At 45.5% G+C, this 16799-nt stretch overlaps 1 protein-coding gene across 7 annotated transcripts in view; it reads left to right on the forward strand.

Moving 5' to 3' along the window:
- The window catches only part of LOC146009370 (uncharacterized), a 116293-nt gene that overhangs the window by 19832 nt on the left and 79662 nt on the right, over window positions 1-16799 (forward strand). For 5 of the 7 annotated variants that reach the window (XM_083149674.1, XM_083149678.1, XM_083149679.1 and 2 more), the window contains exons 3-4: window positions 209-289; window positions 1865-1975. In XM_083149674.1, coding sequence (XP_083005800.1) covers window positions 244-289; window positions 1865-1975 — 157 coding nt within the window. In that variant the 5' untranslated portion in view covers window positions 209-243. The remainder of the gene's footprint in view (window positions 1-208; window positions 290-1864; window positions 1976-16799) is intronic. The other 2 variants (XM_083149676.1, XM_083149677.1) reach the window with 1 other exon arrangement.

Consider the following 16799-nt stretch of genomic DNA (forward strand, 5'->3'; position numbering starts at 1 on the left):
TGCCAGCCGCTATCCCCCGCCAGCGCCATATCTATAATGAGAAGGGGACGCGTGCGCACGAGAGGCGTGCGCGCGCCCCCTTCCGACGGCGCTTCCAGCCGCTCCCCCTGGATGTTTATCTCTCCTTATCACCCTTGCATTTATCTCTTGTTAAAGCTTAATACATCTGCTCCATTATGTCTTATTTTTTTTTTAATGCATTGTTTAGATCGTTTGTCATGAGAACAGTCTGAGTTTTCTGACATGGCACGCCGGTACACGTGGTCTGGGAAAAGGGATATACAGCATGGTAAGTGCACTGTTTCTGTTTATTCATCCCGATGAAGATGGATGAAACTATTGAAATGTTGATTCTTTAAGCTTAGACTGTTTGGGTTATTCTGGTTGATTCGCAAGGCTGCGAATTTGCAGCCTTGCGAGTCCACCAAACCCCGCCCGGCGAACGACGCCCCCCCCCCCCCTGAAGTGCGGGTTCGCCCGCACAGGCTGCGAATGGATGTTTTGCATAAACATCCATTCGTATGCCTCAGATAACCCCCCATATCTTTCGATGGTCGCTGACCATCGAATGATGTGGTGCGTGCACGCATATAAAAGTGACTTTTAAGTCACTTACATATGCGTGCACGCTGGCACGGATATGGGCGGGCAGCTGACATCCGGTGATGTCAGCTGCCCACCCCCCGCACCAGCTTCACTGTCTCATTACCATGGGAACGCCCAGGGAACACTGGGCGTTCACATATGGTAATATGGCTGCCCGCTGTCCCCGCCCAGCTGTATGTGTGATGTGTGTGTATATATATATATATATATATATATATATATATATATATATATATACACAGTGCTATTTTTCAGCAGGCTCCAGCAGGAACTGAGGCCCTTATTCTAGTTCACTAGGGGGGCAGATGTAAAATGTGCAGAGAGAGTTACATTTGGGTGAGTTATTTTGTTTCTGTGCAGGGTAAATACTGGCTGCTTTATTTTTACACTGCAATATAGATCTCACTTTGAAGTAAAACCCCACCCAAATCTAATTCTCTCTACACAAGTTACATCTGCCCCACCTGCAGTGCACATGGTTTTGTCCATCTAAGAAGGATTTTGTCAGAAAGAGGGAACTAGAATAAGGGCCTCAGTTCCTGCTGGAGCCTGCTGAAAAATAGCACTGTATATATGTGTATATATATATATATATATATATATATATATATATATATATATATGACTATATCTGTACTGTCACACACAGGTATACCTGGCCAATAAAGCCGATTCTGATTCTGACACACATATAAACTGTATACATTATAAAGGCACAGTCATGCTCTTATAAGGCTGAATAGATGAATAGAATAAATGGAATTCTCCCATAGAAAATTCCTGAGATGGGGGCATGGTGTTTGAGGGGATACATCGCAAAAGTGACTGGACATGCAAAATGCAGACCTCCTTGCCCCCCGAGAGAGACATCGGCCTTTTAAGCGTTACATGGCCGCCACCTCCCCTGGCATGATGTCCGTCTTCACCTTGTGGTGGAGGCTTTTCAGTTCATTTGCAAGCCACCGCCCATCCGAGGCTTCCCGGCGTCTTCCCCCGGAGGGCGGCAGCCTTTCAGCTCTTTTACATGTTTGACGCACTACCGGGACTTCCTCAGTGGCTTCTATCTCTGAGAACAACTGCTTGCACCTTCTCCAATGTCAGACTGGTGGCCCGTCCTCGTTCTGGCTAATATTAGCCAATGCAAAGGTGCAGATTGATGGCGCAGCGATTGATTGGGTTGATTGGTTCGCTGCAGCAATCTTAGATATTTTAAAATGCCATTCATTATGTCTGGTTTTTTTTTTAATGCATTGTTTAGGTGAGCTGCCAAGGGAACAGTCTGAGTCACCTGACCTCGATGATGGGAAACCAGAAAACATTTCATGGCCAAGCCGGAGCACGTCATTTGGGAAAAGGGAAATACGGTATGGTAAGTGCACTGTTTCTGTTTATTGATCCTGTTCTTCTAAAATGTGTCAGTGAATAATGAGTGCACCTGTGCACCTGCCACGTGATCTTCAAAATATTGATGCTTTAACCTGAGACTCTGTGTCACGTTCATTACCCGAGAGAAAACCACCCCTCCCCTTTAACCAGTTATCTCATTTAACCGGCTATATCTTCAGAACCAACTGACCCATTTATATGAGACAAGTATCGTATTGAAGAACTTTTGAGTGGGCTTTGAATGATTTTGTTCTGCCCTCAAAGAACATGAACAGCTATGAAATTACATTTAAAAAAAAAAAAATACCTCTGGAACCGATTGACCGATATCGACCAGCCTGATAGGCCCAGGAATTAAATGAGATCAACCACAAGCTTCTGTGATGCCAGGGAGGGAACTGGCAGCCGTCGGAATCGGGTGGGGGTCAAAATTAACGGGTCCCATATTATCCTATGGGGAAAAAAAGTTACAGCTTTGCCAGGCGATATCTCCGGTTCCCGGGGGGGGCTAGAGACACGGGGCTTGGCTCGTTGGAAAGCCCTGGTCCTCGGCTACAAAAAGAAGATGGCAGGGGGGCACGTGCCTGAGTGCCCCCCCCCCCCCCCCTGAATCCACCACTGAGCGCTACTACTCTCCACAACTGGTGTGGACATTAAGTATAAACAGCTTTAGGACTGTCGGCAACTGGTGTGGACGTTAGGTATAAGAAGCACTACTATTGTTGGCAGCTGATCTTAGCATTACATATAGGCAACACTACTGTCGGCAACTGATGTGGGCATTGCACTACTACTCTCGGCAACTGGTACTAAGGGACACTACTGTTGGCATTATCTGTAATAGGCACTACTGGGGGTATTTTGTAAGAGGCACTGTGTAAGGGGTACTATTGGTGGCATTATGTGTATAAGAGAACTTGGAACATTACACATAGCATGATGTATGGCATAATGTCATATGGGCATTAAAGTGTGCAGCATATTGTGTAGCTTGAATTATGGTGTGTGACATAATGTATAATGGGCATTGCGGTGTGTTGCATATTGTGTAAGGCGCATCACGATGTGTGGCATAATGTGTAATAGGCATTACTGTGAGGCATAATATGAACTGGTCATTACCGCATGTGTAATGGGCATTACAGTTTTATTGGTACTATTATGTGGCCACACCCCTTCCCAATGAAGCAACTTTTTTGCGCGGTGGTGGGGCAGTCACCAATTCCAGTTCTGGGACAGGGGCACCAAAATGGGTAGTGATGGCACAAGTGCTACTGTGTGGTGTAATTTGGAGTGGGAGTACTATTTTGTGTCCATGCCCATTCCACACGTCTTTTTTCTGTTTGCGCTGTACCTTTGTAAAGTATTAGAGGGCATTTTAAGTTTTTCAGGAGGGCCCCGGACACCCTAGCACCGGCCCTGGGTCCACTTCTTCAGTAGAATCCAAGGTGGTACCTGTGAAAGGAAATCATACTCACCAGCTCCTCTGGCATAGATCGGTCAGCTTCGTTCCCTGTAGGCATCCACTGGTTTATATAAACAAACAGACCGAGGAGCCGCAAGTTTGTTTAAACTTGCCGCTCCTCCTTATATCTTTATTTCTGCGGGCAAGCTGCCCTTTACCCTAAGTTCTTATTATTATTGTCCAGGTCCAGCTCTCCATGTTTCGGAGAGGACCACGACTGTGGGTTCACGCCTGTTTTGGGGTACCGGTATTATTAGTGTACCATTTTGTGTTGATGTGTTGTTTATTTGGTGGCACCCTGTTATTTCTGGTTCTTGTGTCTGTGACTCGGTCACACTCCCCGTCCTTGGCCCGGTGCCGTTAGCCAGGGTGTCCTGTCCAGATAGGCCCTGTTAGTTAGATTGTCCTCTTTGTCTTGTCCCTGATGGTCACCATAGGTTTGTCCCATCCTAAAAACCTGGTTGCATCGGGGTCGGAGCGGGCTTAACTCGCTCCTTTGGACGCGGTGACTAAAGGAGAAGCCTAGCACCTAGCAGCCTACAGTCACCAGCCCGGGACGGCCAATAGAGTGAGAGTAGGAAAGGAATTTACAGGATAAATCACTGCGCTTGGGAGCAGGCTTAAAACTATCCGTGAATGTGTCACCCAACACACAGCAAATGTAAAAATGTAGAAAAGAATACCGACAAAATTTTCAAGCGCTCCCTCTATTCATACATCCAGACGCAATTCCGTCTTAAATGCCTCTGATGATGGCTCATATGACATGAAAAAGGAAAGAAACCACATATAGTGCGATAACTTCAAATGCAGTTTCTACCACTCATAGATTTTATATGGTGAAAACCGTACCCTGTGCTGTGGTCCACTAAATGAATGGTGGACTATTCACACTTTGGTTTGAGGGAGTGACTCCAAAGGATACTCCAATCCTCTCCAAGTTATTCCACATAGAAGAAGCAGAGAGATAGGTGTCCAAAATGGTGAAATATGTTTTTAATGTGTTAAAAAAGCAATACAATAGAAAATTGGGTGTAAACAATGGACTCTCACCAGATGAAATGGTCTACTATGCAAAAGCAGAAAAACAGAGCATGAGATGGCAAAACCACAGGCGTCCCTGGTTACTTTCTGTAGGTGTTCCAGTCCTGGTGTATTGTCCAGTGTTCACAGGTCCCCCCTGCCAACGCAATTCAGACTATGTGTCCTTTATCAAGCATAGAGACTTATCCCAAGACCTGGGTATTTATACCCACATGTACAATTAAAAAACCAGACCTATTGCCAGACATGGATTTCTAACTTCTAAGACATTTCCCTTTCCTGCTAGATCCTATATCCATCTTTTACAATGAGCACTCCCTCTCAGGTGTGCGCTATGATAATATGCGCGCTTCTGCCCTTCTTCTTTGTCCGGCGCCATCCGCCGGAACTTCCTTGCGTTCCATTGACGTTGGCGCCGGAAGTCCTCTGTGTTCCACTGCAGTATATGCTCCTCAGCGGGCTCTCTCTTTGACACAGGTTCCGCCTTGCGCCGCCGCTGGAACTTCCTTGCATTCCACTGACGTCAGCGCCGGAAACCCTCTGCATTCCACTGCGGACTCTCTTTCACATAGAGTCCGCCTTGCGCAGCATCATTATGCGTTCCATGGCTTTCTAAGTGGGATGTTCATGGGGTTCACTGATATTTTATCTAAAGGTCCCGATATATATAGGAAACCTTTGAGGGAAGTGCTTTAGTGAATATTGCAGTACCCCGGAAATTAAAACAAAGAAAAAATAGACATATTATTATTCATTCGCAAATAAACATTTAAAACTCATTAAAGGAAGTAATTTAAAATACATTGGACATGGATAAAAGATGGATAAAAAACCCTATAAGAACCACTTCAATTAAAAGTCCTTATTAAGGCCACCAGGTATCAATGTTTTATATTGATAAATCATATTCATTTCACTCCTGGCTAATTTTGTTGCCAAATTTCCACCTATATCTCCGACACTGATTTTTTTAATGGCTGCAAAGTTTTTTATATATTTAGGATCACATTAGTGCTCTTCTTTAAAGTGCAATGATAGTGCATGTAGCTCCAACCCCTTTTTTATATTTCGGAGGTGTTCTCCTATTCTGATCTTGAGGGACCTACTGGTCCGCCCAATATAAAACTGTCCACATGTACATTCTATAACGTATATAATGTTTACAGAATGACATGTTAGAAAATCTTTAATATTGCACTTTTGCCTGTTAATTAATATTTCAGTGAGTTTGGCACCGAAAGGATTAGTCACACATTTGCACCCCAGACACGATCCACACCTAAAAAAACCTTTGGTGAGTATTATGTCCTTTTTCGGTGAACTGGGGCACAAACTTTTAGTGAGTTTGGACTTTAAATTTGGTGCCCTTCTAAAGATACACTTTGGTACTGTATATCCGGTAATAGATGACCAATCACTGGGTCTCTCTTTACAATCGACCAGTGTTTCTTAAAGATGGTTTTAACCTTATTATGTTGAGTGGTAAAGTCTGATATGAATGACCATTTAAACATATCTGTTTATGATATGCCTGATGGTTGTTTTTTCTTTAATAGGTCTTTCCTGTCAATATTTTGTACAACTGACATGGATTTCTCCAAGTCCTGTTGTTCATATCCACTCGATAAAAAAATATTTTTCATCTCCTCAGCCTGTACTGTGTACACATCAAGTTCAGAGCAATTTCTCTTTAATCTCTTGAATTGCCCAAATGGGTATAGAGTTGAGCCAGGTTTCTTTATGACAACTGTCTCTATTAATGTATGATCTGGAATCTGTCTCTTTGATGAAGTTTTTGATTTTCACCTTCCCCTCCTCGACATAAATTTCCAGATCTAAAAAGCTCACACTCTGTGCGCTAATTTCGTAAGTCAGTGCAATATTGCGGTTATTGATATTAAGATAACTACAAAATTCTTTTAAAACTTTCTCATCCCCCCTCCAGATAAATAAAATATCATCGATGTACCGATGCCATGACACCAGGCCCACCCCAAACGGATTATTATTGTACACAAATTCTTCTTCCCATGCTCCCATGAAAAGATTTGCGTAACTTGGGGCGAACCTGGTGCCCATGGCCGTACCTCGTTTCTGCATAAAAAACTCCCCCTTAAAAACAAAATAATTATTGTTTAAAATGAATGAGATACCCTCAGTTAAAAACTCTTGTAAATGGATGTCTAAGCCTGAAGTTGAATGTCCTTTTTTTGTGGCCTCTATACCATGACTGTGTTTAATGATGGTATAGAGTGAACTGACATCTGCTGTCACTAAATACAAGTCATCACTCCAACTGAATTCCTTCAGAAATTGTAACACCTCTGTGGTGTCTTTTAAATGCGAAAGATTTTTAGTGACCAAAGGTTGGAGGAAGGAATCTATGAATAACGACAAATTGGCTGTTAAGGATTCAACCCCCGAAATGATCAGTCTCCCTGGTGGTTTCGTGGTATTCTGGTGCACCTTAGGTAAAATATAAATGGTGGGGATAATGGGATCCTCTACATTTAAAAACTTATATTCAGGATCCGATAAGGTGCCTTTTTTATGGAATTTTTCCAAGATGTTTTTCATTGCCAGGGACATTTTTTTTGTTAGGTCTCCTCTCAGTTTTTATAAGTATTTTGTTCAGCCAATTGTTTGTAGATTTCAGCCTCATAGTCAATTTTGTTAAAAATCACTACTCCCCCCCCCCCCCCCCCCCTGTCTGCTGGATTTATTATTAAATTGTCCTTCTCAGTCAGTTTTTTAATCGCTAATCTTTCTTTATGGGACAAATTAAATTTTTTCTTTTCCGGTTTTTCTCCTAATTTCTGGAGGTCTTCTACTACCAAACTGCCAAAAGTGTCTATAAAACACCCTTTCAGGTGGGCAGGATAAAATGTAGATTTTGGTCTGAACGGTGTTTGCACTTCTTCCAATGCGTTAGCGTCATCCTTTTTTTGTTCAAATTTTTTTTTTAAAGTTAGCTTTCTCAGGCATTTTTGTACATCCACATATATGTTAAATTGATTAATTCCTGTAGCTGGGCCAAAATTAAGACCTTTCATTAAAAGTGTTCTTTCCTCCTCGAGTAAGATATGATCACTCAAGTTGAAGATTTTTACCTTTTCAGTTGTTCTATCTTCTATCATATTTAAATCTTGAGTGACCCGCTTTCTACTCTGGCGTTTTTCTTTCCTTTTTTGCATAATTTTTTCTTTCTGTTTGATTAGACCTCCCCTTTTCCCCCTTCGATTTTTCGGAGTTGGTGGTCAAAGTTCCCCCTTCTTTTTGCTAAAAAATCTATTTCTTGTTGGTACTGGCGAGTTGTTGTACTCGATAGGGATAGGTCTCCTTCTTACCGAAGTACGGGGTTTATATTCTCGTGGGGTTAGGTACTCCCTCCTATAATGCCCTCTATAATTTCTAGATCTTTGGACTGGGGTTCTATTTAGATTATTACCCTGAATGTGTTCCAGGGAGTGCTCTCTTCTATCCCCTCTCCACTCCTGCCTGTCTCTTCTTCTATTATTATAATTATCATAATTTCTTAGTGTTTCTTTTCTGTGATTTTTGTCTTTCTCTTTGAGGGTCTCCTTTTGAACTCTTTTTTTGTATTTGATCATTAATTGTCCCTTCTGAACTTAAGGTGGTCTGGCTTTCTCTAGTATCCCTTTGATTTTTTTTTACTTTCCTATTTATTAGGATTTTTCTGCTTTATTGATCCTATTGCTTATGATCTCTTCCTGTTCTTTATAATATTTCTGGTCGGAGAACGGTTGGACCATATTTCTATATTCTTTTATTTCTCAGTCTAAGCTGTTGAGGTTTTCCTTTCTCTCTATAATTATAAGTTGCATTAATTCAATTGAGCAATTCTGAAGGATGCTATCCCATTTCTTTTAAAAGAGATCTGTGGGGGTGGTATGACTGATTTTCTTCTCAATTTTGAGACACCTAGGTATCAAATTAGCTGAGATATATTTCTCTAGGGTGGCCACCTCCCACCAGATTCTGCTCTCCTTCAGAAGAGCTTTTTCCAATTTTGCTAGTACATCATCTAGATTCTCATCTAGAGCCTCTAAATCTCCGCTGGAGGAATCAAATACTGTTTTGTAAGCATTGATTCTTTCTTCCCGGAGATTGAAAATAGCTGCAGATTATCTATTTACAGGATAAATCACTGCGCTTGGGAGCAGGCTTAAAACTATCCTGTGAATATGTCACCCAACACACAGCAAATGTAGAAAAGAATACCGACAGTATTTTAAAGTGCTCCCTCTATTCATACATCCAGACGCAATTCCGTCTTAAATGCCTCTGATGATGGCTCATATGTTATGAAAAAGGAAAGAAACCACATATGGTGCGATAACTTCAAATGCAGTTTCTACCACTCATAGATTTTATATGGTGAAAATCGTACCCTGTGCTGTGGTCCACTAAATGAATGGTGGACTATTCACACTTTGGTTTGAGGGAGTGACTCCAAAGGATACTCCAATCCTCTCCAAGTTATTCCACATAGAAGAAGCAGAGAGATAGGTGTCCAAAATGGTGAAATACGTTTTTAATGTGTTAAAAAATCAATACAATTCTATTGTATTGCTTTTTTAACACATTAAAAACGTATTTCACCATTTTGGACACCTATCTCTCTGGTTCTTCTATGTGGAATAATTTGGAGAGGATTGGAGTATCCTTTGGAGTCACTCCCTCAAACCAAAGTGTATAACCAAAGATAATATCGATAACTGTTTAACAAACAAACATTCACTAATTAGCTATACCAGTATCTGACTAATTAATCTTATAAAATCGCAGGGATCTTGGAGATTCTTTCTACACAGCAATAACTATTTTATAGGTTTTTGTAAAGTTTCATGTTTAAGAATTAATTTGTGCACAGAAGAAAAAATCCATAAAAAATACAAATAATGAGAAAATGAATAAATAAATATATCGTAATAGAATCAGAATCAGAATAAGAATCAACTTTATTGGCCATGTGTGCTTGCGCACACTAGGAATTTTTTGTGGATTACAGTGCAGCATCAAGCAGGGATGAAATGGGGTGGGGAGACATTACATACATCCCATTGAGACAATTATACACGTTACATTGAGAGCATTTAGACATTACTTGCGGGGATTCACATGCCCGCCGAGCTGCACAGCCACTAGGCAGCCATCAGCGGGGCCACTGGTCATTGCAGCAGCCAGGTAGGTAACAATATAAGCAGGGACAGTACAGTTATCGCACAGGGAACACATACCCCCCGAGCTGCACAGCGACTAGGCAGCCATCAGCGGCGCCACTGGTCATTGCAGCAGCCAGGTAGGTAACAATATAAGCAGGGACAGTACAGTATCACACAGGGAACACATACCCGCCGAGCTGCACAGCACCTAGGCAGACATCAGCGGCCCCACTGGTCATTGCAGCAGCCAGGTAGGTAACAATATAAGCAGGGACAGTACAGTATCACACAGGGAACACATACCCCCCGAGCTGCACAGCGACTAGGCAGCCATCAGCGGCACCACTGGTCATTGCAGCAGCCAGGTAGGTAACAATATAAGCAGGGACAGTACAGTTATCGCACAGGGAACACATACCCGCCGAGCTGCACAGCGCCTAGGCAGCCATCAGCGGCGTCACTGGTCATTGCAGCAGCCGGGTAGGTAATAATAGAAGCAGAGACAGTACAATTATCACACAGGGATCACATACCTGCCGAGCTGCACAGCGCTTAGGCAGCCATCAGCGGCGCCACTGGTCATTGCAGCAGCCGGGTAGGTAATAATAGAAGCAGAGACAGTACAGTTATCACACAGGGAACACACACCCGCCAATCTGCACAGCGCCTAGGCAGCCATTCGCGGTGCCACTGGTCATTGCGGCAGCCGGGCAGGTGACCGTATGAGCAGAGACAGTACAGTTGTAGCAGGGACAGTACAGTTATCATACATGAGACACGGGATACATATTGCTGAGCACAGATCCTAGGCAGCCATTTGCGGCGCCATCTTGAAGGCCTCACCAGGCCATCCTCCTGTAGGGAGAGTCAGTGCAGGCAGCTGCCGGGGGAGGGGGAGAGAGAGAGAGTCCATGAGGCTGGGGGGGCTGGGGCTGGGGGGAAGAGTCAGTGAGGCCAGGAGCCTGGGGCCTAGGATAGACAGTGAGGCCTGTGGCCAAGGCTAGGCCCTCTCTCTGGCGCCATACCTTCTCCCAGGCAGCCAAGTTCATCCAGAGATCCATGGGGCTGGATGGGCTTCCCAGTGCATCCCAGGGGTCGCAGCCAGGGTCTGCCTGGAGTCTCAGCCGCAGTGCCGGGATCATCCACTGCAGGCTAGGGTCCTCTTCTGTAGGCCCGGATCCTCCACTGGGGCCGGGACTCCATCTCTGCTGCGGCGGCTGGGGGTCCCGCTGGCACGAGGGACCGGCAGCAGGGCCTCATGCCGGTGGCATAGCATAGTCATCTGGGCACCGTGACTGTGGGCGCCATCCGTCTCCCCCTCCTTGCTCTCCAGCCGGGGAACGCCGCGACCAGCGCCGGGGGATCACATCGCCGAGGGAACTCAGCGATCAGTACTCTCTCCGTCTCCCCCGACCCCCGCCGTGACGCACCTTCTCCATGGGCCAGGGATGGGAGCTCATAATAACTTCATTTAGGGGACCTAGAGTGCACCCTACCCGAGTTTCTTCTCTTCTCCCCCTTTTTTTGGAGAAGGGATTGTGTGCAGCAAAGCTCGTTCTCACTGACAATTGCCAGCATCGTGTTACAAACGGTATCTCTTCGGTTATGGGTGATGGGGTTGACCACTAAAGGTCGTCATGCCTTAGGTCAACCCATGAAATTGGTCAACATGGCTTAGGTCAACAGGGTTGGAAGGGTGACACAGGCATTAGGTCAACAATGACAAGGTTGACGTTCAAAGGATCGACATGATGTCTTCACGTTTATTTATTTTTTTGTCCTGAATGTCGACATGGACACCATAAGTGTAACGCGCCCCCCCCCCCCCCCCCCCCCTCACATGGCTCTCTGCACTCGGCACAATATTATATTTTCCCTCCATGCCCCAGTGCTATGATGGCTAACCTTGACACTCCAGCTGTTGTTGAACTACACATCCCAGCATGCTCTGCTACAGTTTTGCTATTTGGCCATGCTAATAATGATGCAGGGCATGCTGGGATGTGTAGTTTAACAACATCTGGCGTGTCAAGGTTAGCCATCACTGCCCTAGTGCCCTAGTGGATGGTAGAGCATGAAATACTACCTGTCGGCTCACTTATGACCTTTTGACTATCGACTTTGCGTTTGCCGACCTAATGCTTGTGTTGACCTTCCCACCCTGTCAAATTTAGCCAAGTTGATCTATTTCATGTCTTGACCTGAGCCATGTCAACCTTCAGTGGTCAGCCCAATGCATGTCGACCTAATATGGGTGGACTTAGTGACCTTGTCACGTCTCTCCTCTGGCTCTCTGTCAGCCAGTCTGTGGGTGAGTTACTCAGTCACTGTGCACGGATACATACACTAGTGATCCACACACTGCTGTAGGGGAGTCAGAGTCCTGCTGGGACTAATCCCTGGTGCCGGGAACTTCCTCAGGCGTCATATATGGTCTGTTGGGCCATCAGGGGTTACTGTGGTTTCCCCACTGGATTATTTTCAAGTTTAATTATTTATTTTACACTAATGGCTTCTTACTGTCTGATTGTAGCTATTAATAGTTTTGGTCACCCCACTGGCGTAAGTTCATCCAATTTGCCCACAGGCAAGATAAGTATTGATGCCCCCCCAAATAGCTCAATCAATAAGGTGTCTGTCTCCAGTATGGTCATGGGATCTAATACAGGGTGTGATTCTTGCAAAAATTATGTTAGAAGGGGGAGTCAGCCACATTAGCAATATCAACTGCTTTCAATTAACTGATTCAAACCTGAAGGGGAAGAGAGGTGCCCCCTTTTGAGCAGGAGCCCAGCGGCAGATTACTCCATTGCCTCCCAGAGTTCTGCCTATGGGTAACCCCTATTAGATGGGAAGGGTGCGATTTGCCGCATCGTTTTAGCGCTGGCAATGGCACCGATCTCACACACAGATTTGGTTGGAGCCCTATGGGGCAGCAAGTCCTTCCTGACAGATCATAGCGGCCAATAGGAGCGACCCCTTTATGTTGTCTCTGATTTCTCCATGTGTAAATCACGTTTCACCTTTTACCTTTTTTTTATATCTATTTCTCTTTCAATGGTCCTGGTGACACAGCTTCACATTGGGATGTAGGAGGGTCCGCAGGAGCCAGGCACCTATACCAAACTTTTAGAGAGGTAGGCTCCTCCCACTGCATCCCAGAATCCTCAGTTCATTTTAGGTGCTCCCCGGAGTGGGTGCTATACTGAAGAGGCTGCTGCGCAGCTGAAGATTAGAGATAGATAGGTGTTTTTTATTTTCTTAATTTTACACTTATTAGGTAGGACGCAGTGCTGAGGATTCTCACAGAATCCTCACACTGCCAGCTCAGAAGGAGCTGACAAAAGCGCGTCCTGTCAGCTCCCTGCGCACAGAGGAGACACTGGGCCAAATGTAATAGGGTGAGAGTTTCAGAAAGTGAGAGATTTTGGGAGAGTTTTCCCCTTTTTTTAAAGCAGCAATCAATTACACTGCAAAACCAGGTTGATTTTGCCATGTAATTGATTGCTGCTTTAAAAAAACATGGGAAAACTCTCCCAAAATCTCCCACTTTCTGAATCTCTCACCCTATTACATTTGGCCCACTGTCTGGACTCTCTGTGTGGTGCTGACAGCTTCTATTAAGAAGCTGCCTGGGCTCCGGAGCATCCCTGAACCGGCTTCACGCAGGTGAGGGTCATGGGGGATGGGCGCTCCGTTATCGCTGCGGACATTTTATGCGGAGCTTGCAAGCTGAGCTCCTTATTGAAAAGGACAGTAGCTTGTCACAGGACGATTTCAAGTGGAGGGGAGACCCTAGGAAGGAGGAAATCCAACAATGGGAGTGGCTACTGGGGGTAGTTGGCGCCAAAACTCCACAGACGCCGCAGCAGCACAGTTGGTCTCTTCCCTCACTCTGCTTGGCGCCGCTTTGGGAAACGCTGACTGCGGAGCTGAAGTGCTGTTTTCTGGCTGAGTGGTGGATTTCCTGGGCATCGCTACCCCCTTCATCTGGAGGAGAATTCCGGAGCTTCAGACAGATAAGTGGCTGTGATATACATTGACTCTGTATATAACGCCTGTTAGTTTGCACTGTGTGAATTTTGCTTTATCATGTCAGCAACAGTCTGTAGCTTTGGGGGAGGGAGCCCCATTTACATTGAGCGCTTGCAGTGTTTGTGCACTTCATATTTCCCCTGAACAGATGACCAAAGGGGGATTGTGCCCTGCTTGCGTAGTTGTGAGACCCATGGGAAGTGAACCCCAGAGGGTAGAGCAAACAGAGCCTGCGTGGGCCAGTGCCCTGGGCAGGTCAGTGAATGCCTTAGTGCAGTTGTTGGACAAACAGAGAGATGTTGTGGTATCTTCCCCTAAACCTATGTCATCTTCAACAGTCCTCAGGCTCCTTGCCTCTCACTCAAGCACAGATCCTGGTCTATTGCAGGTTATGCAGGACACTGCTAAGGGTATCTGCTTGATAGATTTGACAATGATTCCGAGGGGACTCCTAGACAGTCTTATTCGGTCCCTCTGCTGGCACTTGATTCAGGGGAGGAAGGAGAGTGCATCCGATATTCCCTGGGAGCAGGGTGATGATTCTGAGGATACTTCGACCCCTGGGGTGGAGGATTTGATTGCTGCTGTTAAGCAGGCCTTGAATTTGTCTGAAGAAGACGTAGAGAAGCTGTTACCTTCCCGGCAGATGAAGGTTTACAGGATCTTTTAGAAGGGGCTTGAAAAACGCCCGATAAGAGGCTCCAGATGCCTAAACGGTTTTTGAGTCTTTACCCTATGCCTAAGGTGCATACAGACCTCTGGGAGAAAGTGCCTGTGGTGGATGCTTCAGAAGCCAGGCTTTCAAAAGCTACTGTGCTCCCGGTCCAAGGGGGTGCTGCTTTTAAGGACCCCATGGACAAGAAGCTGGAAGGAAACCTCAAGACTATATTAGAGGGGATGGGGTTTATGCTCAGGCCCCTCATAGCGTCAGCTTGGGTTCCAAAAGCCATGATTGTATGCAGTGGCGGGCTGGGCCGGGGGGCAGGGTGCCACATGCCCCCCGGGCCGGTATGTCATTCACTGTCCTGGGCCTGGCTTTGTGTACTTAGCGGCCGGGAGACAAAGGATACTACCCGGCCGCGCTAAATCTTCTTCTGCTGCGAGTGCTAACAGAAGTGATCCCCGTACAAAGCTGCTGCAGCAGCTAGTCTGGGGATGCAGATTACCGATTTTTATTTTGTTTATTTTAAATGCAGCCTGTGTTGGGCTGCGTGCGCGTGGCTCGCTTCCCGCAGCTGTCTTCTGCTGAGACTGAGAGCTAGGCTGCCTGTGCATGCTGCTGCTGTTCTGGGCCTGGCTGACAGCAGGGGGAGCTAGCTACAGAGGCAGCGTACAGCTAGCTCCTCCCATGCTGTGTGCTCCATGTGCCGGGTGATGCAGGCAGGGATGTTCAGAAGCCGAGGAGGTAGGTGTTATATGCCTCAGGCTTTAGTTATTATTTGGCAGGGTGAGGCACTTGTTCAGTAGTGATGTTTTCTATGCTATGTGTATGGGGAAGGTATGTTTATGCTAAGTGTGTAAATGATGTGTGTATGTATGTATGTATACATGCTATATGCTACAGTATGTATGTGTGTGTGTGTGTATGCTATTTGTGTCAGTGTTGTTGTCAGTATGTTGTGCCAGTCTATGAATGCCATGTGTGTGCAGTATATGCTAGGTGTGTTTTTATGTACTGTATGCTATGTGTGTGTGTGTGTGTGTTTTGGATGTACAGTATATGCTGCTTTCTGTTTTGCATGCTAGTGTGTGTGTGTGTTTGTTTGTGTGTGTGTTTGTGTGTACAGTATGTATGCTCTGTGTATAAAGTTTGTGTTTGTGTCTGCAATGTGTATGTATATGTTTTTACAAATACACCATGTATATACAATGTGTATGGACCTACGTCTATGGTGTCATATTATTAAATAGAGCATTCACCTGGGTGCCCTTGCCAAGTTCATACAGCATATGGGTTTCTTGATGCCCCGTGGGGCCTAGAAGACTCCAGGATTTAGTAATAGCAAATTTTTTTTAGGACATTTCGAGACTAAGCACTTCCCACCTTATAGAAAAATAGGGACAAACAAGGTAGGATTTTCTACATCATTGGTTTGCCACTACATTTTCTGAACACAGAACATGCGGAGTCCCAAAACATCCATAAAGATTTGCTGTTACTAAATCCTGGAATGCTGCGCCGTATCCTCTAGTCCCCATAGGGCAACAAGACGCCCATTTACTAAATATATATACTTACTATAGAGATCAGTATCCTACAATATATATTATATTGGGGATGGGGTGTTAGAATGGTGGTGGTGGTGGGCCGTTTGCTTGCGTTGCCCCCCGGGCTGGAAGTTGCCAGCCAGCCCCTGATTGTATGGGCTAGCAGTTTGTGCACTATGGTGCACACAGACCCGGGTGTTTTGCTGCTTGCTGAAAAATTAAAGGCAGCGGCTGAGTATAACCTAGAGGCGGAGGAAGAAGCTCTCAAGATGGCTTCAAGTGTCCACCGTCTCGGTTAATGCCCGGAGAGTCCTGTGGCTTAAAGCCTGGGAAGCGGATAATGAGTCCAAAAAGGCCTTAGAGGCGTTGGCTTTTAAGGGAAAGCTGCTGTTGGGTTCCGAGCTGGAGGAAATGATAAAACAGGCCACAGGGGGTAAAAGTACCTTTTTCCCTGCTTTTTTCTGCCTTTTGGTTGTCTTTTTGGCCCTCCCCTAGAGGAGGTGCGTCCTTTCGAGGACAGTCTTTCAAGGGAAAATTCCAGTCCAGTAAAGGACAAGCTCCAAAATCTCGATTTGGCTCTTTCCATAAGAAACCGGGCACCAAAGGTGATGAAAAGCCCTCGGCATGACTGCCTGGGGAAGCCCCCTTCTGTTTTCAGAGTGGGGGGTCGTCTGTTAAGGTTTCGGGAAACTTGGGCCTTGTTGGATCAGGATCCCTGGGTGTTAGACATTGTCTCACAGGGATACAAAATCCCTTTCAGGGGTCTTCCTCCGAGAAGATTCTTACCCACACCACTCCCAAAGGAGTCATGACTCTGAACTGCTCTTTTGGGGGCGGCTCAGTCACTTCTAGAAAAAGGAGTGGTGATT

The sequence above is a fragment of the Crinia signifera genome, chromosome 6 (assembly GCF_055691185.1).
Source record: "Crinia signifera chromosome 6, ASM5569118v1, whole genome shotgun sequence".
Lineage (NCBI taxonomy): Eukaryota > Metazoa > Chordata > Amphibia > Anura > Myobatrachidae > Crinia > Crinia signifera.